This window comes from Agelaius phoeniceus, chromosome 25, assembly GCF_051311805.1.
Source record: "Agelaius phoeniceus isolate bAgePho1 chromosome 25, bAgePho1.hap1, whole genome shotgun sequence".
NCBI lineage: Eukaryota > Metazoa > Chordata > Aves > Passeriformes > Icteridae > Agelaius > Agelaius phoeniceus.
Window position 1 is genome coordinate 6,842,341 of NC_135289.1, and position 18,434 is coordinate 6,860,774.

The 18,434-nt window shown below is 54.9% G+C and overlaps 1 protein-coding gene across 2 annotated transcripts; it reads right to left on the minus strand.

The window, feature by feature from the left end:
- Positions 1–1,670: 1,670 nt before the first annotated feature.
- Positions 1,671–16,911, minus strand: MYBPH (myosin binding protein H). Of its 2 annotated transcripts, XM_077190607.1 has the most exons (12): positions 13,241–16,911; positions 11,803–12,310; positions 11,448–11,582; positions 9,498–9,665; positions 7,199–7,287; positions 6,111–6,306; positions 5,640–5,779; positions 5,336–5,495; positions 4,453–4,589; positions 3,847–4,033; positions 2,167–2,208; positions 1,671–1,883 (listed from the first exon to the last, which is right to left on the minus strand). In XM_077190607.1, the coding sequence occupies exons 2-11, from the start codon at positions 12,122–12,124 to the stop codon at positions 2,198–2,200; spliced, it is 1,545 nt and encodes a 514-aa protein (XP_077046722.1). In that variant the 5' UTR covers positions 12,125–12,310; positions 13,241–16,911; the 3' UTR covers positions 1,671–1,883; positions 2,167–2,197. The 2 variants fall into 2 exon arrangements, with proteins under 2 accessions (XP_077046722.1, XP_054504875.2); XM_054648900.2 differs by lacking the exon at positions 13,241–16,911 and having other exon boundaries at positions 11,803–12,575.
- Positions 16,912–18,434: the final 1,523 nt, after the last annotated feature.

Consider the following 18,434-nt stretch of genomic DNA (forward strand, 5'->3'; position numbering starts at 1 on the left):
TGAGGACGAGAGAGGACCCCAGGCCGAGGCCGTGGTCCCCTGGCTCTGCAGCCTTCAGATCAGTGCTGCTGTTTGCCCAGCTCTGACTCCCACTTGCATCTTATTTCTGCTGCTTTTCTGGAACTGACCCTTTGGCCTGATCCTTGCTAAAGAAACCAGGAACCTGGCAACTGGGATGCTCATAAATTAAAGGGCATGTGAATGATTGCTTCATTAAAAATAGCATAAAGTGTATTTTTCCACTCTGTGCTCTCCAGACCTGTCCCTGTGGGGGAGCCCTCACTAAAAGTGGATGTTGTCACCCACCTCCATCCCCTGTGGGATTACAAACAGGTTACAAACCCAGTCTGTGCTCTGTAGGACTGAAATAAGGGCCTGGAAAGGGCACAGCATGCAGCATAACAGAGTCCTGGAGATCAGCTCACAGCCTGCTTCCAGACCCTGTCCCTGAAAGAATCCCACTGGCCAAGGCCACATGCCCAGGTACCAGGGACACCAAGGGGACAGGACACCCCCAGCAGTGTCTAGGCTGGGTATGAGCATGCTGGGGAAAACAAGTTCTGCCCTTGCCAGCTGGGACTGCAACCTCTGCTCTGTGGCATTACCACCAGTACCTGCCACCTCGAAAATCCATCCTGACCAGCAGTGGGATAAAATTAATCCAACAATGCCCTCTGATGGTGGAAACAAACAACCCTGGTGTGTACGGTGCTGCACCTGGCATTACTGAGCCTCACAGGACTAGTAACACTCCCTGGACTTCATCTTGGGCTGTAGGTGCCTGGGAACAGATGGGGACAAAGCAGAGGGGCTGCAGGAGAGATGGTGCAGAGAGGGGGTTGATTAACCACAGGCACTGCCCAGCTTTGTTCTCCATGGCACCAAGGGTGGGATGGGCTCCGATCTGTGGCTGCCAGGCTGGATTTGCATCTACACTGACAATTCCAGGGCCAGCCAGGACACAGGCAGGACGTGAGTCTGGCCCCATGACAGAGCTGCCACACAGCTGGGAGAGCTCCTACCCTCGTGCCCCAGACTGAGGGGGGAGGCAGTGCTAGTGGAGAGATCACCCCACGCCACTGGCCCCAGGTAACCTTGTGTTCCATGGGTCCATCTGGGCTCTGGTGACCTCCACAGTGTCTGCCTTGTGTTCCATGGGTCCATCTGGGCTCTGGTGACCCTCAGTGTCTGCCCCAAGCTGGCCCAGAGCTCAAGTGATGACTCACCCTGCGCATGAGCCACCAGCTCACAGGGATGAGTCCCCTCCTCTGGGTAAAACATCAACATGTCCTGTCACTTGGGGAGGTGAAAGCTCCTGGCTGGATCATTGCCTCACTGGTGTGGATAAAAAAAACTGTGCTTCAATAAAGAAGCATTAAGATGCTGTAACATTGATGTGGCATTTCTTTTTCCCCAGCCAGAATCATTCCCCTGCTCCAGAAGGAAATCTTTCTGCATTCTCTTTCTCTTTGTTGGGCTCCTTCTGGTTCAGTAATCTCTCTCTGTGCTGGTCCTTCCTTTCCAAGCTCAAAACCCATCTCCTCTATCCTTGGTTGGATCCCATATGACTCTAACAGCAGCTCTCCAACTCCCTGGCAGCTCTCCGCATCTCCCCACCCAAGCCAACCCCACAATAAGCAGGACAGAGGCGTTTGGTGGCTTTTATTAGGACCAAATCCCCTCAGCTGGGTTTGTTTTATTGTCACAGCTAATGACAGGTTCAGAGAGGGCCGTGCCATGGCAGGCTGAGGTGCAGCCCCCAAAGCACTGCCAGGGAGGGGCAGTGCAGCAGGCAGCAGAGACCATGGCCAGGGGCACAGCACTGGCCCCACCATGCCTGGCACCTGCAGGATCCACCTGGGAAAAGGAACGAGATCCGAGTCCTGCAAGGGCACCAAGAGAGCCCTGGTCAGGATGTGTGGGAAACACGTCCCTGCCACAGCTCTAATGCAAGACAAACCCAGCCACATTTACAGCCCTCCCTCCACCTCACCAAGGGACAGGTTTCCCTCAGGTTCATCACCCCACCCATGCATCTCCATCCATGGGACAAGGAAGACCTGAGCTGGAACTCCATCATCAGGGCTAATCCAGGACACTCAGCCCACTCCAGCCCCCTGAAGGGATCCACCTTCCCTCCATCCTGGTGCCCCAACCCAGACCTACCTTGCTCTTTGTCTTGTCCTCCAATCTGTCCTCACTTTGGCACTGTAGGAGAGCACAAGAGACAAAAACCCCTTGAACTCCCCTGGTCTTACTCTTCTTTTGACTCCCAGAAGTGCTGTGTGCTCACCCCAATGTGCACCAGCACATCTCAACCCTGCACACCCCATCCCTGCACACACCTACTACAAGCAATCCCACACTCCACCATCCCTGCCTGCTCCTGGCCAGTGTTCCTGAGGTCCCAGCCTGGGTGACTCCCAGGTGTTTGTGTCCCCAGCACAGTGCCCAGCTCATCCTCCTTGGCCAGATGGGCTGATCCCCCAGGGGGGCAGCAGGGGAAGGGGGATTCTGCCCCTGTGCCCCACTCAGATGAAGCCCCACCTGCAGAGCTGCCCCAGCCCTGGGCTTCCAGCACAGGAAGGAGCTGGAGCTGCTGGAGCCAGCCCAGAGGAGGCCACAGAGCTGCTCTGAGGCCCTGGAGCCCCTCTACTCTGGAGCCAGGCCAGGAAGCTGGGCGTGTTCACCTGGAGAAAGGAAGGCTCTGGGGAGACCTCAGAGCCCCTTCCAGTGCCTAAAGGGGCTCCAGGAGCACTGGAGAGGGACTTGGGACAAAAGCCTGGAGGGACAGGACAAGGGGGAATGGCTTCCCACTGCCAGAGGGCAGGGATGGATGGGAGAATGGGGAAGGAATTGCTCCCTGTCAGGGTGGTGAGGCCCTTGCCCAGGTTACCCAGAGAAGCTGTGGCTGCCCCTGGATCCCTGGAAATGTTCAGGCCAGGTTGGACAGGGCTTGGAGCAATCTGGGCTAGTGGTAGGTGTCCTGCCCATGGCAGAGAGTGGGACTGGGTGAGCTTTAGGTCCCTTCCCACCCAGATCATTGCTCTGTTGAGAGCCCCTGCTCAGCTGCGCTGAGGATGTGCCTGTGGGGCCACAGGACCGGGGCCAGCTGGGTCAGTGCTCCAGGAGGGTCCAGAGCAGCTCGCACAGAGCTGAGCACTGACCCTGTGCCACACCAACAGCTCTGGAGCTTCCACAGGGACTGGGGTGCTGGGGTTGCCAGATTGGAGCTCTGCCTGTGTGGGAAGTGGGGCAGAGTGTGTCTGGGGGCAAGAGTGTGCTTGGAAGCCACAGGAGAGGAAATTTAAGTGTTCAAGGACACCCAGCCAGCACAGGAACACACAGAGGGTGTGTGGGCAGTGATCCTCCTGTGGGCCAAGCAGGAGCTGTGGGGAGCAACACGGGGCAGGTCTGCTCTGGATGCTCTGCTGAGGCAGGGAAATGTGAGTGGGAAATGTGGACAGGATGCCAAGACATAAATCAGAGCAGCCCAGATGCAGGGGAGGAGGTTCACAGACACCCCACACACCCCCACCCCGCCACTCCTGGGACAAGAGCAGGGGCAGCCAGTGCTGGGCTTGGCCTCCAGCAGCTCTTCTGGCTCTGCCATTTCTGATTTCCTCCCCATATTTTCCCCATGAATAAGGAAAGGTGATTTCAAGATGCTTCAAGACCATAAACCCAAGCAGCCCAAAGGTGCAGCTCCACAGGGCTGTCCAGTGTTCTTAGACTCCCTCACAACCAGGATCAACCCAAAACAGGGACAAACCACAGCACTGGGAAAGTGAGACCTGGAAAAGGCAGGCAAGGGTTCCTGCTCCTCCTTCTCCAACCCACTCTCACCTTTCACATCCAGTTTGCAGTCTACTGAGGCTTCCCCCAGGGGGTTCACAGCCTTGCAGGTGTAGACGCCCCCATCAAAAGGGCCAGGCTTGCGGATTTCCAGGGAGCACACACCCTGATCAATCAGTGCTATGTATTTGGGATCTTCCCGGATCTCCATCTGATTTTTCAACCAGATGATTTTGGGCTGAAAGTTTAAAGCAAGGAGAGAAATGAGAAATCTAATTGTCCCCAAAATACAGGCACCTGTCTCTGCTTTTGCCTTGGCCCTGCCTGAAGCTTGTGGCCATGGTGGGATTCACAGTCAGAAGTATTTTGAAGATCCAAATCTCTGACTTGTGAGCCCTAACCACTGCTCCACCCTTCCTCCCCCAGCACAGAGGAAACAGGACATGGCTTGATTTAGGACCAGTCTCCTATCTCCATGCAGAAACACCCAAACGTGCCCCAGTTTAACTCAGAGGGCAGCTTCAGCTCCTTAACCTCACCCAACCCTAATCCAACAGCACCAACCATATCCCAGATGGTCTCCCACCTCCAGCCACCTTGCAAACCCCCCCAGGTGTCCCCAGGAAAGGTTATGGTGTCCCTGGAGGAGGCACTGACCTGGGGGAAGCCCCGCACGGAGCAGAAGAGGTGGGTGCTGTAGCCCCGTGTGGTCGTTCGGTCTGTCAGGGGCTGCGTGAACTTTGGAGGCTCCATCATGTCCCGCTGGGGGATCTTCTCTGGCTGGTAAGTGGTTTCTAAGGAAATAATTAATTCTAGCTGAGACCTCAGGCTCCCAGGCTGACCAACACAGGAATTCAGCACAAGGTACCCAAACCCACTTCTGTTCCCTCTTGTAGGAAGCAAGATGTCACCTGGCCTGACCCAAGGACCTAGCCCTCAGCTCAGAGCAGCCCTGTTTCCTCATCCAATCATGACATAGCAGTGCCCAGGCCCTGCAAGGAACAGGGGGGATGTCAACCCCACTGTGACACATCCTGTGTGCAGCAGGTGAGACCCAGGCCGGGCACACTCTGAATCTCCCACTCTATCCCCAAATCTCATCCACAGAAATAAGAGTTGGAGGGAAGCTCTGCAGATGGCAGAGACCCTAGGTCACTGTGTGCTACCAGGGAGCAGGATAGAAATAGATGGAAGGAGAGCAGGGCTGGTTGGAGATTTGACCCTGAGCTGTGGACGAAAGGCCAGGGCTGGTCTGACTCTTCCCAGCTCCTGCTTCCATCTCATCCCAGGGATGTCCATGTCTTGGTTCTTCCAGGGGGCTGAGCATGGCACAAGCTTTCCACAGAGGAGAAATGAGGTGCAGAGAGGGGGCTGGGGACCTCTGGACCTTGGGGGTGCTCAGCCTCACCCCTGCTGGTCTTGTCCTGGGGACTAGCCCAGCAGCATCAACACAACTCCAAGGAAACCCCAGTGGCCCATTGGTCAGGACCACTCTTGGACAGCACCCTCCCCAGCCCCTCAGCCAGGGACATGTCCCCACTTGTCTTCTCGATGTGGGCCACTCCAGAGGCCACAGCAGCGCTGTCGCTGAGCCCACAGATGTTCTCGGAGAACACTCGGAAGGAGTAGGTGTTGCCAATGATGAGGTCGGAGATGGTGCAGCTGGTGCGGGTGCAGCGCTCCAGCACCGTGAACCATTTCTGGAAGGAAAAAAAGGAGGAAAAAAGAGAGCAGTGAGGAAAGACAGGCTGTGATAAGGATGGAGAAGGTGTGGGGTGGGGCAGGGAGTGCAGCAGTCCCTCTCCCATCAGGGCATCACCAGCAGCAGGAGTGCCCAGTCTCACCCCACTCTTCTTGTCTGACTTCTGCACCCTGTAGCCCTTGATCTCAGCATTCCCATTGTCCGCAGGGGGGGTCCACTCCAGGGCCACATTAAAGCCCCACACATCCACCAGCTTCAGGTTCTGGGGAGGGCCGGGCGGCTCTGCAAACACAAACACCCTCAGGGTGACATCCCAGTTTGTTCCCCCCACATTCTGTACCTTGGCCATCCCTTGACCTTGCTTTTAATCTCTTCTCACCCTGGTGCAGCACACAAGGGATGAGAAGCTGAGGGGCAAGGCTGGCAGAAACTCTGCATTCCCACCCAGAGAAGTTCACATGCATGATCCTGTTGAGGATCCCACTGGAACAGGGACTCCGGAGTCCTTTGCCTTGTTGCTATCACATCACATCCCACCCAGAACAAGACCTACCCAACTAAGGAGGAGAAAAGAGCTCCAGAGTGATCCTGCAGGGTGCCATCCTCAGCTTACCAACCACCTGGATGTCCAGGGTAGCCTTGTCCTCGGCGCCGTTGATGTGCACGGTGAGCTCGTACTTGCCCGAGTCGGCGCGCTGGGCCTGGCGGATGTAGAAGATGGTGTCCCGGGCCGTGGTGCGGATGTTGATGTGGCTGCTGTCCAGGGGCTGTCCTCCCTTGCTCCAGCTCACCTCGGGCTGCGGCTTTCCCTGCAGACACAGGCAGGTCAGCAGCCACTCGGGCATGGGTCCTGCTGGGAAGAATGGGTGGCAGAGCCACTCCCCCTGTCCAGGCAGCAGCAGCCCAAGGGCCACCTCTCCCATCCTGCAGGAAAGAAGCTGATTCCTGCCAGACTCACTAATGGGAAGCCATCAGGCTCCAGGGATGAGGTGGGAGCATGCTGGCTCCCCAAGGTCCTCATGGGGCAAGCCCAGCTGTACTTGCCAGGGCACAGCTGTGCTGAGCCCAGGCTCCAGCTTAGCACCAGGGCTTGAACTCAGCATGCAGGGAAAATTCATATCTGGAGCATGGTCAGCACAGAGTCTGTGAGGCATGGCATGGACAAGCCCCTCAGTTCAGGGGCCTCTCACTCCCTCTGCTTGCCCAACATGTTTCAGAGCCAGCTGCCACTACATCTGGTGATGTCCCAGACATGATGAGAGAGATAGCTGAGGAGACGACCTCCAGCCTAGCCCACCACTGTCAGCATTGCTCCACCATCACACAGCCCTGGGCCTGCCCTCCTCCAAAGGCAGCTGGTCCCCTCCAGGGACCTCAGTGCTGTGCTATGGGGTCCCAAGGCATGTGGCCAGATCCTGGCCAGGAGCACGAGCTGAACTGGACTTATTGGCTGAGACAGCAGCAACAGCCAGTCCATGTCCAAATGTGTTTGGGGCTGTCCCACTGTAGCATCATCAACAAAGATGTAGCAGGGGGAAAATGGAATCTGGGCAGGAAGAGGAGAGAGATTCCCAGCCCATCACTCACCCTTGGCCCATAAGACACAATGACCAGGCCAAGCCAGAGCACAGTTGGACCCATAAGCTAACCTGCAGGAGCTAATCTGGAGTGAATAGATTAAAGCCCAAATTGCCCAGGTACCTGAAAGGGGATCATGATGTTCACAGCATCCCCCACACGCCTGATGTAAGTCTCCCGCAGGTGCCGAGGCATGCGGATCTTCGGGAGCTCTGGGGACAGAGTTCACATTGTGAGACCAGGAACTTCCCATTCCTCAGCTGGCTGGCCCTCTCCACACATACCCTGCTTGGTCACCAAGAAAATCCACCCCAACATGGCCACCTTCTCCCTCTCCTCTCCTGGACAGCTCTGCTCCCCTGCAGGGCTGTGCTCACCTGTCCCACTGCCCGTACCCCAGAGTGACAGCTGTCCCTGAGATCCCGGTCACCAACCCAGGGGCAGCATTCTGATGGACCATTCACCCCTCTTCATTACTTCCTGGCCATGGACACAGCCTGGCCTCAACCAGAAGAGCCACAACACAACTTATATTGTAACAAGGCAGGGAACAGCATCTCCCAGTTGGGAAATATTTCTCCCCCTGACTTTCCAGAGGCATACAGCCCAACTTTCAGCAAGGACAAGGCTCAACCTCCACCTTCCCTGTGCAGTCCAGGCCTCTGAAACACCAAGGAGGTGCCTGGTCATACCAGAGTTGTGAAAGGCAAACATCTCCAAGGAGACACAACAAAGACAAGCAAAATGCCCACTGGAGAATGCTCATGGAGCGTGTCCCCTTCCCAGGGCAGAACAGGAGCCGAACAACTCTGCTGGCTCAGTGATAGCCAGGGATGCCTCTGGAGCCCCTCAGAAGGAGCTGAGAGTCTCTGCCCGGGTTAAATGTGCACGAGCTGCACCCTGGGGAGGGGGCCCAGGCAGAATAAACCAGGCCTGAGCCAAACAGCTGTGAGGGCTGGGGAGCAGGGACAGGCCCTGCCTGACAGCTGAGACCGTCCCTGCTCTGCTCGTGCTGCCATTTCTGCAGGGATCCATCCCCCTGCTGCCACTTGGGCTCATCAGTCTCAGCAGGGGAGGGAAACCTGACCTCGGGCAGGAATGTTAATTCATGGATGTTTTCCCCAGATCCCCAGTGCTTCTCTCAGAGGGACTGGGCTGGCCAAGGTCAGTGGCCACAGTGACAAAGTGCCATGGTGGGAAGGCCTTTTTTCCTGCCCTTGTTCCCGGGAAAATGTGACTCCCATACTGATCCTTCATCTGGTTTCTCCTTGTCTCTCTCCACCTCCCAAGCCCACTCATCCCACCTGTTGTTAAGCTCCGTGCTGTCCCATTGCTGCTATTTAAAATCCCCTGGGGTGCTATAAATGAACTGGTAAGATGCACAAAATGCAGGCTGAGAGAAAATGTGAGGGCCAGGAGGCAACAGATGGGGAAGGGAAAAGGGAAAAGGGAAAAGGGAAAAGGGAAGGGAAGGGAAGGGAAGGGAAGGGAAGGGAAGGGAAGGGCCCAGTAGATCAGGTTGTGTGGGGGTCTCTCAGCTTTTTGGGTTTTACACCTGTACATGTGCCTGGAACAAAGCTCGGGCAGCAGGTACAGGGTGTGGAAAGCATGAGCTGTACATTGACCATCTCATGCCAGTCTCTCACATCCCAGTTTTCCCAGTCCTATGAGGTCTGGTGGGATGGTTTTGAGATCAGAGGTGAGCAGGTGCAGCCACCACCCCAAAGCCAAATTCACCTCCTCCAAGCACACTGAGAAGATGGACCCTGCAGGACCCTTTCCATGGGCTGATAGTCTTCTCCAAGCCTTTTCTTATGAAAAGCTGGTAGTTCCAGGAATAATTTTTCTTAGTATTTCTATTTTTAAGCAGCTGAAAAATCTGATGTGCTAAATAACAGGAAACCTTGAGCATTAATAATTCCTTCTAGAGGGAAAATGATTCTGTATTTGCTGTTTGCTGGGTGCAAACAGGCCCTGCCCTCCTGCATCAGCCTCTGCACATTGGCAGCACCCCGAGAGGAATGTGAGTCTTGCTAAGCATGGGAACAACTCATTCATTAGCGAGTTCAGCATGATTAAAGTTCCCATGCTCCAGACAACCAGCTCTTGACTTCCCTGAGCTAAATAAACAAAGCTGTCCAATGTGTGCCGTAGCATATTTGGGATGTGACACTGCCAAGGGGAGGAGACATGCTCAGGGGAGGTGGATTCTGAGCTCTTGCCATTAAATGGGAAAATGTGGCTCTGCCTTTTGAGTCCTTCACCCCAAAATTTCTACATCAGCAAGATTGGAGAGGTCAGCAGTCACTGAGAATAACATCTGTCAAAGACTGGATGGGGACCCGTGAGAGGCTGCTCATGCTGCCTCCAGGGATGGACAGAGCTTTGGCACAGAAATTGTGCCCTCAGGAGCAGTACTCACGGAGGATCTCCCTGATGAGCACGGGCTGCTCCAGCGTGGCCGGGGCGCTGGTCCCGCTGGCACTGACGGCCACCACCCGCACGTGGATCTTGTCCCCAGAACTGAGGTCTGGGACTGTGCAGCGGGTGGAAAGAAAAGGCTCCTGGTTCACAGCTTTCCAGTCTGAACCTGCAACAGACCCAGCACAGCACTTTGGATGTGCCATGGATAGACAGACACACCCTGAGCAGCAGGATCAAGGCCCAGAAGGTGAGACCCAGAGGCAAAGAATCCTTTCCTTGGAAATGGGGAAGGATTTGGAGCACCAGCAGAAAAAGGAGCTTTGGCAAGGAGGTTGGCCACCCCTGCCAAGGAGTGTGGGGTATGAAGTGCTGGCAGGAGCTCAGCACTGGAGCACGAGGACATTTGCAAGCAAGAAAAGGCATCAGGCCAGCAAACACGTCCCTGCTGACCAGGTGCATTTCTGAAACGAAAGATCCTTGGAGCTCTCTGCCAGCCACTCTGCTCCTCTCACTGCCCCAGGACAACACTGGGACTCACCATGGCCTCCACAAACCCCTCCACACCGATCAAGGTCTGCTCAGGACCTGCCCCGGCCAGATGGACCTCTCCTAGTGTTCTTCCCGCTTGTAAGGGATGTCTCAAACTCAACCCAGAGTCCAGCCCCAGCTAACCTGGCTTTGCCATGTGCCAAACCTCTCAAGATGTTTCTCACTTAGAAAATAAACTGCCCCAGTATCCCAGGGAGTGAGTGTCCCAAGTGGGCAATGACAGTGACCCACAAATGCCAGGGTCCCCCATGTGCACCTTCAGAACAGGAAAGTTTTCTTGTCAATGCCACTGGAGCAGCCAAATCCCATCAGATCCTCTTTCCCTTCACCACTGGCATTGCCCAAATCAGCCCTCACTCAAAGCTCACCATATTTTAGCCAATCAGAGTCTTGTACCCACCCAAATACAGCAGGCCCGTGGCTCCTGGGTGATGACAGAGGGACTGGAGTTCTCCTGTCCTGAAGCAGACCCAAAGCAAGCCAGGAGAGCACCCAGACTGGGCCCTTTGGGTGGCTATCAGACAGATCCCTCCAGGAATGGCTGCATCTTTCCTTGTCCCATGCAAAGACCTCCTCACGCATCCCACCCAGTTGTGGTAACCTCTCCACCTGCAGCCCAACAGTGGGAGCCTCCCACAGCCAAGAATGTGTCCATCATGTGTGCCACAAGCTAAACAGCTGAGGATCAAGTTCCCTGAGGTGCATGGGCCACCTGGGTCTCCCAAACCACTCCAGCCCAGCCTCCCCTTGCAGATCCCCCCATCCACACAGACCCTTCAATCTTAGCTGAAAGCCCAGCAGGGCTTCAAGAGAGTGCCCAAAACACAAATCTTATCCACTCACCTTGTTCCACCTCCCAGCAGTACAACTGGAGAACCATGGACAATTGCTGGACAACTGCTGCCACTCCCAGCCCACCTCCATCCACCACAGCCACCCTCCTTCCAGACATTATCAAGTCTGCTGATACATTCCCTTCCTCATCCTCCCATTTTATCCCCATTCCTTCCATGCTTCATTTTGGGCAAACATGGGAGGGTTGAACTTTTTCCTCCTGTTTTCTTGAAATGCCATCCCAGCCCCGGGTCTCTGCGGCTCTGGAGTTCATCAGAGACCATCCCCAGAGGGTGTGCTGGTCTCTTCTCCCTCCTAGAGCTGGACACAGCAGTAACTCTAAACCTGCTCCAAGCCCCTGCTAAAGTCACCACTACTGTCTGAAGGCAATGGGATTCCCTGTTCCTTCATGGAAAAACAATAACCATTCAAAATGGATCCATTTGGACAAAGAAAGGGAATTGTTGCTGGGGGAAATACTCTGCTGGGATCTACCCAACTTCATCCCATCCCACAACCATGCACCACCTCTCCATGCTCATGAGGCAGGAAAGACCAAACCTACTTCCATCTTTGCAGATCTCCACCACATATCCATCCAGGCCTGCCCGGCCCATCTGCTCCGGGGCTTTCCAGGTCAGCGTGAATGAGTTTTCACTCACTTCTTCCACAGCCAAGGACAAGGGGCAGCTGGGTGGCTCTGTAACAAACCCACAGTGGTGATGGCAGGGCTCGACTACCGGGGCTCTTGGAGGGCAATCACTCAACCTCCAGGTCTGTCTTCAGTCCACCTAATCCCCAGCCCTCTCCCACTGCAAAAATATCCTTGATGACTTCATCCCCCCCCTCCCTTCTCCCCGGCACATGCCCCCTCCCAGCCTTGCTTATGTCCCCTCCCCATTCCAGTGTTCCCCACTCACCTTCCTTTGGTTTCTCCACTTCAGGTTCAGGGGCTGGGGGTTCAGCTGGGGCAGCTGTGGAATCTTCTGCAGGCGCTGGAGTTGCTTCTGCTCCAGCTTCCGTGGGGATGGGAACAGATTCATCTGTGGGAGCTGGGGGCTGCTCCGGGGGATGCTCGGGGGCTGGGGGCTCTTCAGTAGCTGCTGCTGGGGCTGGGGCTGCTTCTTCCTTCGGGGCTGCTTCTTCCTTCGGGGCTGCTCCTTCCTTGGGGGCTGGCGCTGCCTTTTTCTTGGCCGCGGCCGGTGCCGGTTTTTTGGCTGCCGGTGCAGTTTTGCCAGTCATGGCTGCAGAGCGTAGGGGCTGGGCGAAGGGATGTTCTGGGGTCTCTGCTCCGGGGTGTCTTCTCTGTTTTGGGGTTCCTGCTCCAGATAAAAGTTCTCTCCTCCGGATCTGGGGTCTGGACTCTGAGGTTGGGGTCCCGGCTCAGGACCAGGTGTCTCCACTCTGGGCCAATGGTCTCTGCTCCGGCTGTGCTTGGAGGGGGGAACCAGGTCACTGAGCCAGAACAGGGGCTGGGTGACTTTTATAGGCTTTGGCTGGCACTTGTCACCTCCCTGCAAACCAATCTGCCTGCGCAGGCGGGGCTGCCAGGAATAGCCACCCGGGACCTGCACATTCAGCAGCCCCAGCTGCCCCCTCCTATGGGATAGCAGCACATGGGCCCGGCCCCCCCAGCGGCCCCCTTGGGCTCACTCAGACTGGGTAGGCCAGGGCCAGGTCACCTTTCTTTAGGGACATGGCTCCTGTCCCCAGCATCAGCACCCCTCTGGCTAAGGGCTTCCCCACCCCCCACCACCTCCTCAGTCACCTACTGCCTCCCAGTCCCCACAGAGTCTCCCTGGACCCCCTCATCCCCCTTGCCTTCCTTAGCCCCTGGATTAACATCAGAACCACCTCAAGCCCTCCCTGTTAATCCTGCATTGACCCCCCTACCCACCTGCTCCCCCTCAGATCCTCCCACAGTCCCTGTAGCCCCAGACCCCTCTGGTTCCTCTGCCCTTCTTCAGCCTCATCCCCAAACCCACTGGGGTGAAAGAGGTTGGAAGACAACCTTTGAGTCAACTGGACCAACTCAGCTGCCCACACCCCTAACCCACATTTCTGAGGAAGATAAATCACTCACCAGCCCTATGCCATGTTCTCCAGCCTTTGTTCTGCTCAATCAGCCATCCTTGTCCATGGAGCATGGAGACAAGGTGTGTTATGTCACCCCAGAACTCATGATCAGCCACCCTACTGTTACCCCCAAACTCAGATTCACCCCAAATCCCCCCAGTGACCCAGGAAAGCCCCATTAATTCTATGGGTCATAAACTACTCACTCTCTCCTTGCTCCTGTTCCCTTATTTGCCCTCATGCTGTGCATGACACTACTAGAAGTGTCTCTGTATCACTAACCTTCCTTCAATTAGGGTTGAGAGAGTGTTTTTCCCATTTTCCAGCTAATTCTCATCTCCAGGGATGCTGCTCTGAAGTAGCCAAGCAAGCCTGGCTCTCCTGGGTGCTGGTCCATGGGCTCACAGTTCTGTGGTCCCCAGGAAACATCTCCAGACATGGACATGAGGGCCAAGAGGCATCTCCAAGACAGCCAAAGCATGAGGCACGTTCTCTGCCAGGCCAGATAATCCCAGCTTTGCTAACAAGGGGCTGGTTTTCTAAGTGGGTGGAGCTGTGATCACCCAGGAATGGGAGGGAGAGAAACAAGAGCAAAGCCCCATTGGCCAGGCTGGTCTTTGAATGCATGGTGAGATCCCAAAGAAGAGCCTGAGGGGTGCACCCCAGCTGGAGCAGCATGACCCTCCTGCTTCAGGAGGGATATTGTTTTTGTCTCCTGGTCTTTTGGCAGCAGGACAAAGCCAGGATACCATGAGATAATGTTGGTGCCTCAGGGTGGGTCTGTTTGCCCCAAACTGTGTGATAACCCAGATGTTCCTTGATTATTTCCCCAGTGAGGAGGAATATGAGTAATAAAAGTTCTGCATTACCCAAAGTTCCCTTGGAATGCCTGAGGGATGAGACCCTTGAGGCAGGAGAGAGTGATATGGGGCTCCCAGGCATTTCTGGTGCCTGCATGAATGGATCCTGACAGTTCCTCTTCTGCCCAGAACACCTTGGAGTGGCTCAAAATTGCCAAGAGGGTCATGAACCAGAAAATTCCCTGCAGCTGCTCTAGCCAGAGAGAGGACAAGTCCTGCTGCCCAGCAGGGCAAGGAAGGGCTGGAGAGGATCATCCATCCATCCTGCTTCAGCTGTCTTTGGCTCCCAGGGGCCAAGTGGAGAAGCTCTGGTTTCTCCATACCTTGGCCCACCAGGATTTCATCGTGCCTTGGATGACCTTGGCCCCCTCCTTGACTCCTCTGCTTGACCCCTCCACATGGGCCATGCCTTGATGACTCTTTCCATCAGCTCACAGGTGGCCAATTCCAGACTCCCCCAAACATCTGCTCAGGCATCTTCCCTGTGCCTTTCTCAATCATGATGTCTAATCTGAACAAAAAAACCCCACTTCATCGCAAAAAAAAAAAAAAGGGCTTGTTTTGATTCTATGTTAAGATAAGTAATTTAAAGAGCTCAGAAAGAAAAATAAATCAATACCAAAACTCCATTTCATAAGGAAATGAGCCCTCAGATTTCTCTCTGATTTCTGTTTGGGGGAGTGCAGCTGAAAATGAAATACTTTCCCCAGGAAAAATAAAGAACATCAATGCAATAATTTCACTTGAAGCTCTCAATTTGAAAGAAACTTGGGTCTGTCAACCTGCTCCATGATGTCTGGATGCTTCTGCTCTGTTGACTCAGCGGGTGACTAATAGGTTATGAGCAGATGAATCAACATGGTTTATCACCCACTCTTATCTGGGCCATGTTACTAGAGTTTATTGGCATCTTGTTTATTCATATGTTGGGCAAGTGCTGGGTGCTGAGCAAACCCCAGCAGGGAAACACTGAGGAGCTGCTGCTGTTGATGGCAAAGGTCCCGATTCCAAGTCAAAGGGTTTCCCAAAGGCTCCAGAGGTGGGATTGACCTTTCCTTGCCCACCACAATGGCTTCACTTGTGGATTCACAATGGGGATGGAGAAACTGCTGCCAGGAGATGATTTCACCTCAGGACAGGAGTGGGCTGTCCTAGGCCCCTGTATTCAGTGAGGAAGCTCAAATTAGTCTGGTGATGGAAATGAAAATCACATGGAGGGGGCTGCTCCTGCAGGCAGCTGGGAGAGCTGAATATTAAAATTTTAGTGATAATTTAAATATCAGAACATTTTTGCCTGAAACTCGAAGTATTTCAGGATTTAGCTGAAATACAGGTTATCCATGTCTTCCAGTGAGAAAAAGATCTCTTCCTACAAAAACTGGTACTTTTATAAATTGGCTTTGACCCACATTTCCAGCCCACTGAGTCACTGATACATTTCCTTACTTATTTTCTGAGTGAGTATAGGTTTAAATATAGGCAATATCATTTATGCCAGAAAGGATCAGATCCTCCTCATGCCACTGTTATTCCAAATCCCCCTGATTATGCAGCACAGTGGTCGATCATCTTCCAGCTGTGTTTGCTTGACAGGATCTCATTGCAAAGAGGTGAATTTGTTCCCCCAAAACATCAGATCGGCCCATCCAGCCAGACTCCCAGTTCAGGAGAGCAGAATTCCATTGCAGATGGGATGGGGGAGGCCTCGGGAGCGCTTTCCCCACCACAACAGCTGATGTGCTGGTGCAGGGAGAGAGAAGATGCCTCTGACAGCTGGGGTAAAATCATGGAGGCTTCCAGAGATTAGGACCATCCCCTAAACAGGACTCCAAGATTCGTCAGGAGGTGGTGAGACCTTCACACTTGTATATCGTAAAGCAAAGGGAAGATGCCAAAGGCCTGGAGTAAACAAGGAGCTCCCTGAAGCTGTCACATCTTCTGTGCTCATCCCCTCCTGTCCCTGTCCCCATGAACATCCCTGGAGAGTCTGGTGGCCTCTTTGCACCCCAGCAAGACTGTGAAAGCAGCAGTGGATGTCACACCTGGGCCACCACAGGCTCTGGGCATGGCATCATTGAGTCCTTGGCACAGCCATGGGTTTGGCCAGGGCAGAGTACAGAGCACCAGGGCATCAGTGTGGGTGTCAACAAGCAGAGCCACCCACGGCCTGGATCAGGGGATACCTGGGACTGACAGGGCCCCCACTGCCAATCCCAGTGAGATAAATTCAAAGTCACCCAACAGGACAGAGGAGAACCATGCCCGCCTCCCTTTGGCCACATCCAACCCTGCACACATTGTGTGGACTGTGAGTCCATGGGAGACATCACAGAAGGCCAGAAAAATGCCCAAATCTCCTGAATTTCAGCAGAAAGGAGATGTCCAAGCCCCGTCAGGGAGGCTATTGCTGGTGGTTACTGGAGCTGATTCCTATGTGGGTCTGTGCCCTCCCTTCAACTGCTGTACCTGCCTTTGCCTGTCCCCTTTCCAGGGTTAATTCAGATCTCCATAAAACTAGGGAGCTCATCTGGAAAGCACACAGTGGTCAACCACAAATGCCAGCAGGTTGTTTAGGTAGGCAGGCTCAGTGTCCTACCTACCACCTCCCGAATCCCACATCCCTGCTCAGCATTTCCAGCCTTGCTGTCACTGTGATATTCACAGAGCACTGAGTCAAGCAGTCGGGGCAGGCAGCAGGTGGGCTGGGACCAGGCTAGATTTCCATTTGTCTGTCACACACAAGTGGACACTTACTTCATCCCAAAGCAATGACTGCAGGCAGGGGCTCCAGCCCTGAGCTGGGACACGGCCCCAGTTCCCCTCCCAAAGCCCCCCAGGAAAGGGCCTGTCTAGGTGTCACCCTGGGAAAATAATTTTAAGCAAGTATTGCTTTGAAATATCCTTGTCTGGTCCAGAAAAGTCAACCAAGTAATAAAGGGACATCAGCAGGAGCATCTCTGAGGTGCTGAGGGGGCATTTCTTGCCTGGTGGACATCCCTTGGTGGGCACAGGGTTCTAACAGCCACTGGCTCCAGAGCTGTCCCTGTCACTGGGTGCAGCCCAGCTCACCCCAGCAGCACTCAGCAGCATCAGTTTGATTCACTGACTCTCCAGTAACCCTTTCTTCACGGAAAAAGTTGTTCAGCCCTGACACAAGCTGCCCAGGGCAGTGGTGGAGTCCCCAGCCCTGAAAGAGTTCAAAGGCCATGTGGATGTGGCCAATGAAGACAGGGGTTAGTGGTGGCCTGGCACTGCTGGGTTAAGGGTTGGACTCAATGATCTTAAGGGTCTTTTCCAACCTAACTGATTGTCTAATTCCATGATCAGTCAGGGTTCACTTACCTCCAGGTCCCCAACATCAGCTCATGGAGCAGCAGGGTGGGTGCCCAGACCTGCACTGTCCCTGCTAGGATCAGGAGCTGCCAGATGCAGGCAGGGGATGCAAACACCCAGAATCAGTTTTTGGGCTGCTATTTTGGGGCTGTAATGGGATCATTCTCCTCCAAGATGGATGAGGTAGAAAAATAGGAAAACTCATGCAGAGATGTCCTGATTTTGCCCCGTGACTTGCTGGGAGCTGAGCCAGGGAGCTCCGTGTTCCCTCCAGCCTGAGACAGCATCGCAGTGGAAAAACCATCACAGAGAGGCATCAGCTGCTGCCCACAGCCAAAATGGTTTCCCCAGGGCCACCTGTGGGGCCACCACAATTACAGTCACCGCGGGAGGGGACAGCAGAGCCCGAGCAGGAGCTGCAGGGCAGGAGCTGCAGCAGCTGCACCCAGGGCCAGCTGGGCCTGAGCGTGCCGGACCAGCAGGAGCCCTCACGCACCTTGGCACCACAGCTGTCGCCTGCAGTGCTCCCAGGAGCTGTGCAAGTCCTGGGGCAGTGCCAGCCCTGGGACACTGCTCTGCCTGGGGTGGGTTTTTTCCAGCCCTGCTTTACTTCTGGAGCTGCCAGCAGGAGCTCACCTCGGACAGAGAGCCTGCAGGGACAGGGCTGTGTCAGCCCCTCTCTCTTCAGTCTGTGCAGAGTCACCTCTACCAAGGCCTGGGGACGGCAGCTGGAGATGCCAATAAGGCTCTGTCACCACCTGTCCGGGCTGGCCCTGCCCTGTGTCACGGAGAAACTGCAATTAGCAGCTCAGGTTTTCCTTCTTCATTAAAACTAGGAGCTCAGGAAGGCCTGAATTGTTTCAAAGCCCCTTTGCTGGTTTATTCTGAGCATTTGCACCCAGGGACCAGAGCCACACCAGCTGCTTCTCTCCCCTGAGCAAGGAGCTGGGAGGCTCTGCAGAGAAGGGGGAGGGAACAGCTCAGCCCCAGGCTCCCCCAGCACCAAGGGCAAATTTCAATATGGATTAGAACCAGCAGGGAACTCAGTGTTTGCTCTGCACAAGGACAGGCACCACTCCTCAGAGCCTGCTTTGCTCCTCTCCTCGCTGCAGTCCCAGGCAGGACCAGGCACTGCTGCTCCCCAGGAGGGTGTCCAGCCCTGCCCTAAGGCCTGTGAGAGACTAAAACCCCTGCCAGGATGCACGGTGACATTGGCCAGAAACAGCCCAGAGTCAGACACTCATTTGACCTTCAGCATCCCCTTCATCAGGTCCCTGTTCCTC

Bases quoted from the DNA above. Each gene is read 5' to 3' on its own strand.
- MYBPH (XM_077190607.1), bottom strand. From the start codon at position 12,124: ATGACTGGCAAAACTGCACCGGCAGCCAAAAAACCGGCACCGGCCGCG. The intron at 7,288-9,497 runs GTGAGTACTGCT...CTCTGTCCCCAG, and splicing joins GCTCATCAGGGAGATCCTCC to AGCTCCCGAAGATCCGCATG. The intron at 6,307-7,198 runs GTACCTGGGCAA...CTGTGTCTGCAG, and splicing joins ACATCATGATCCCCTTTCAG to GGAAAGCCGCAGCCCGAGGT.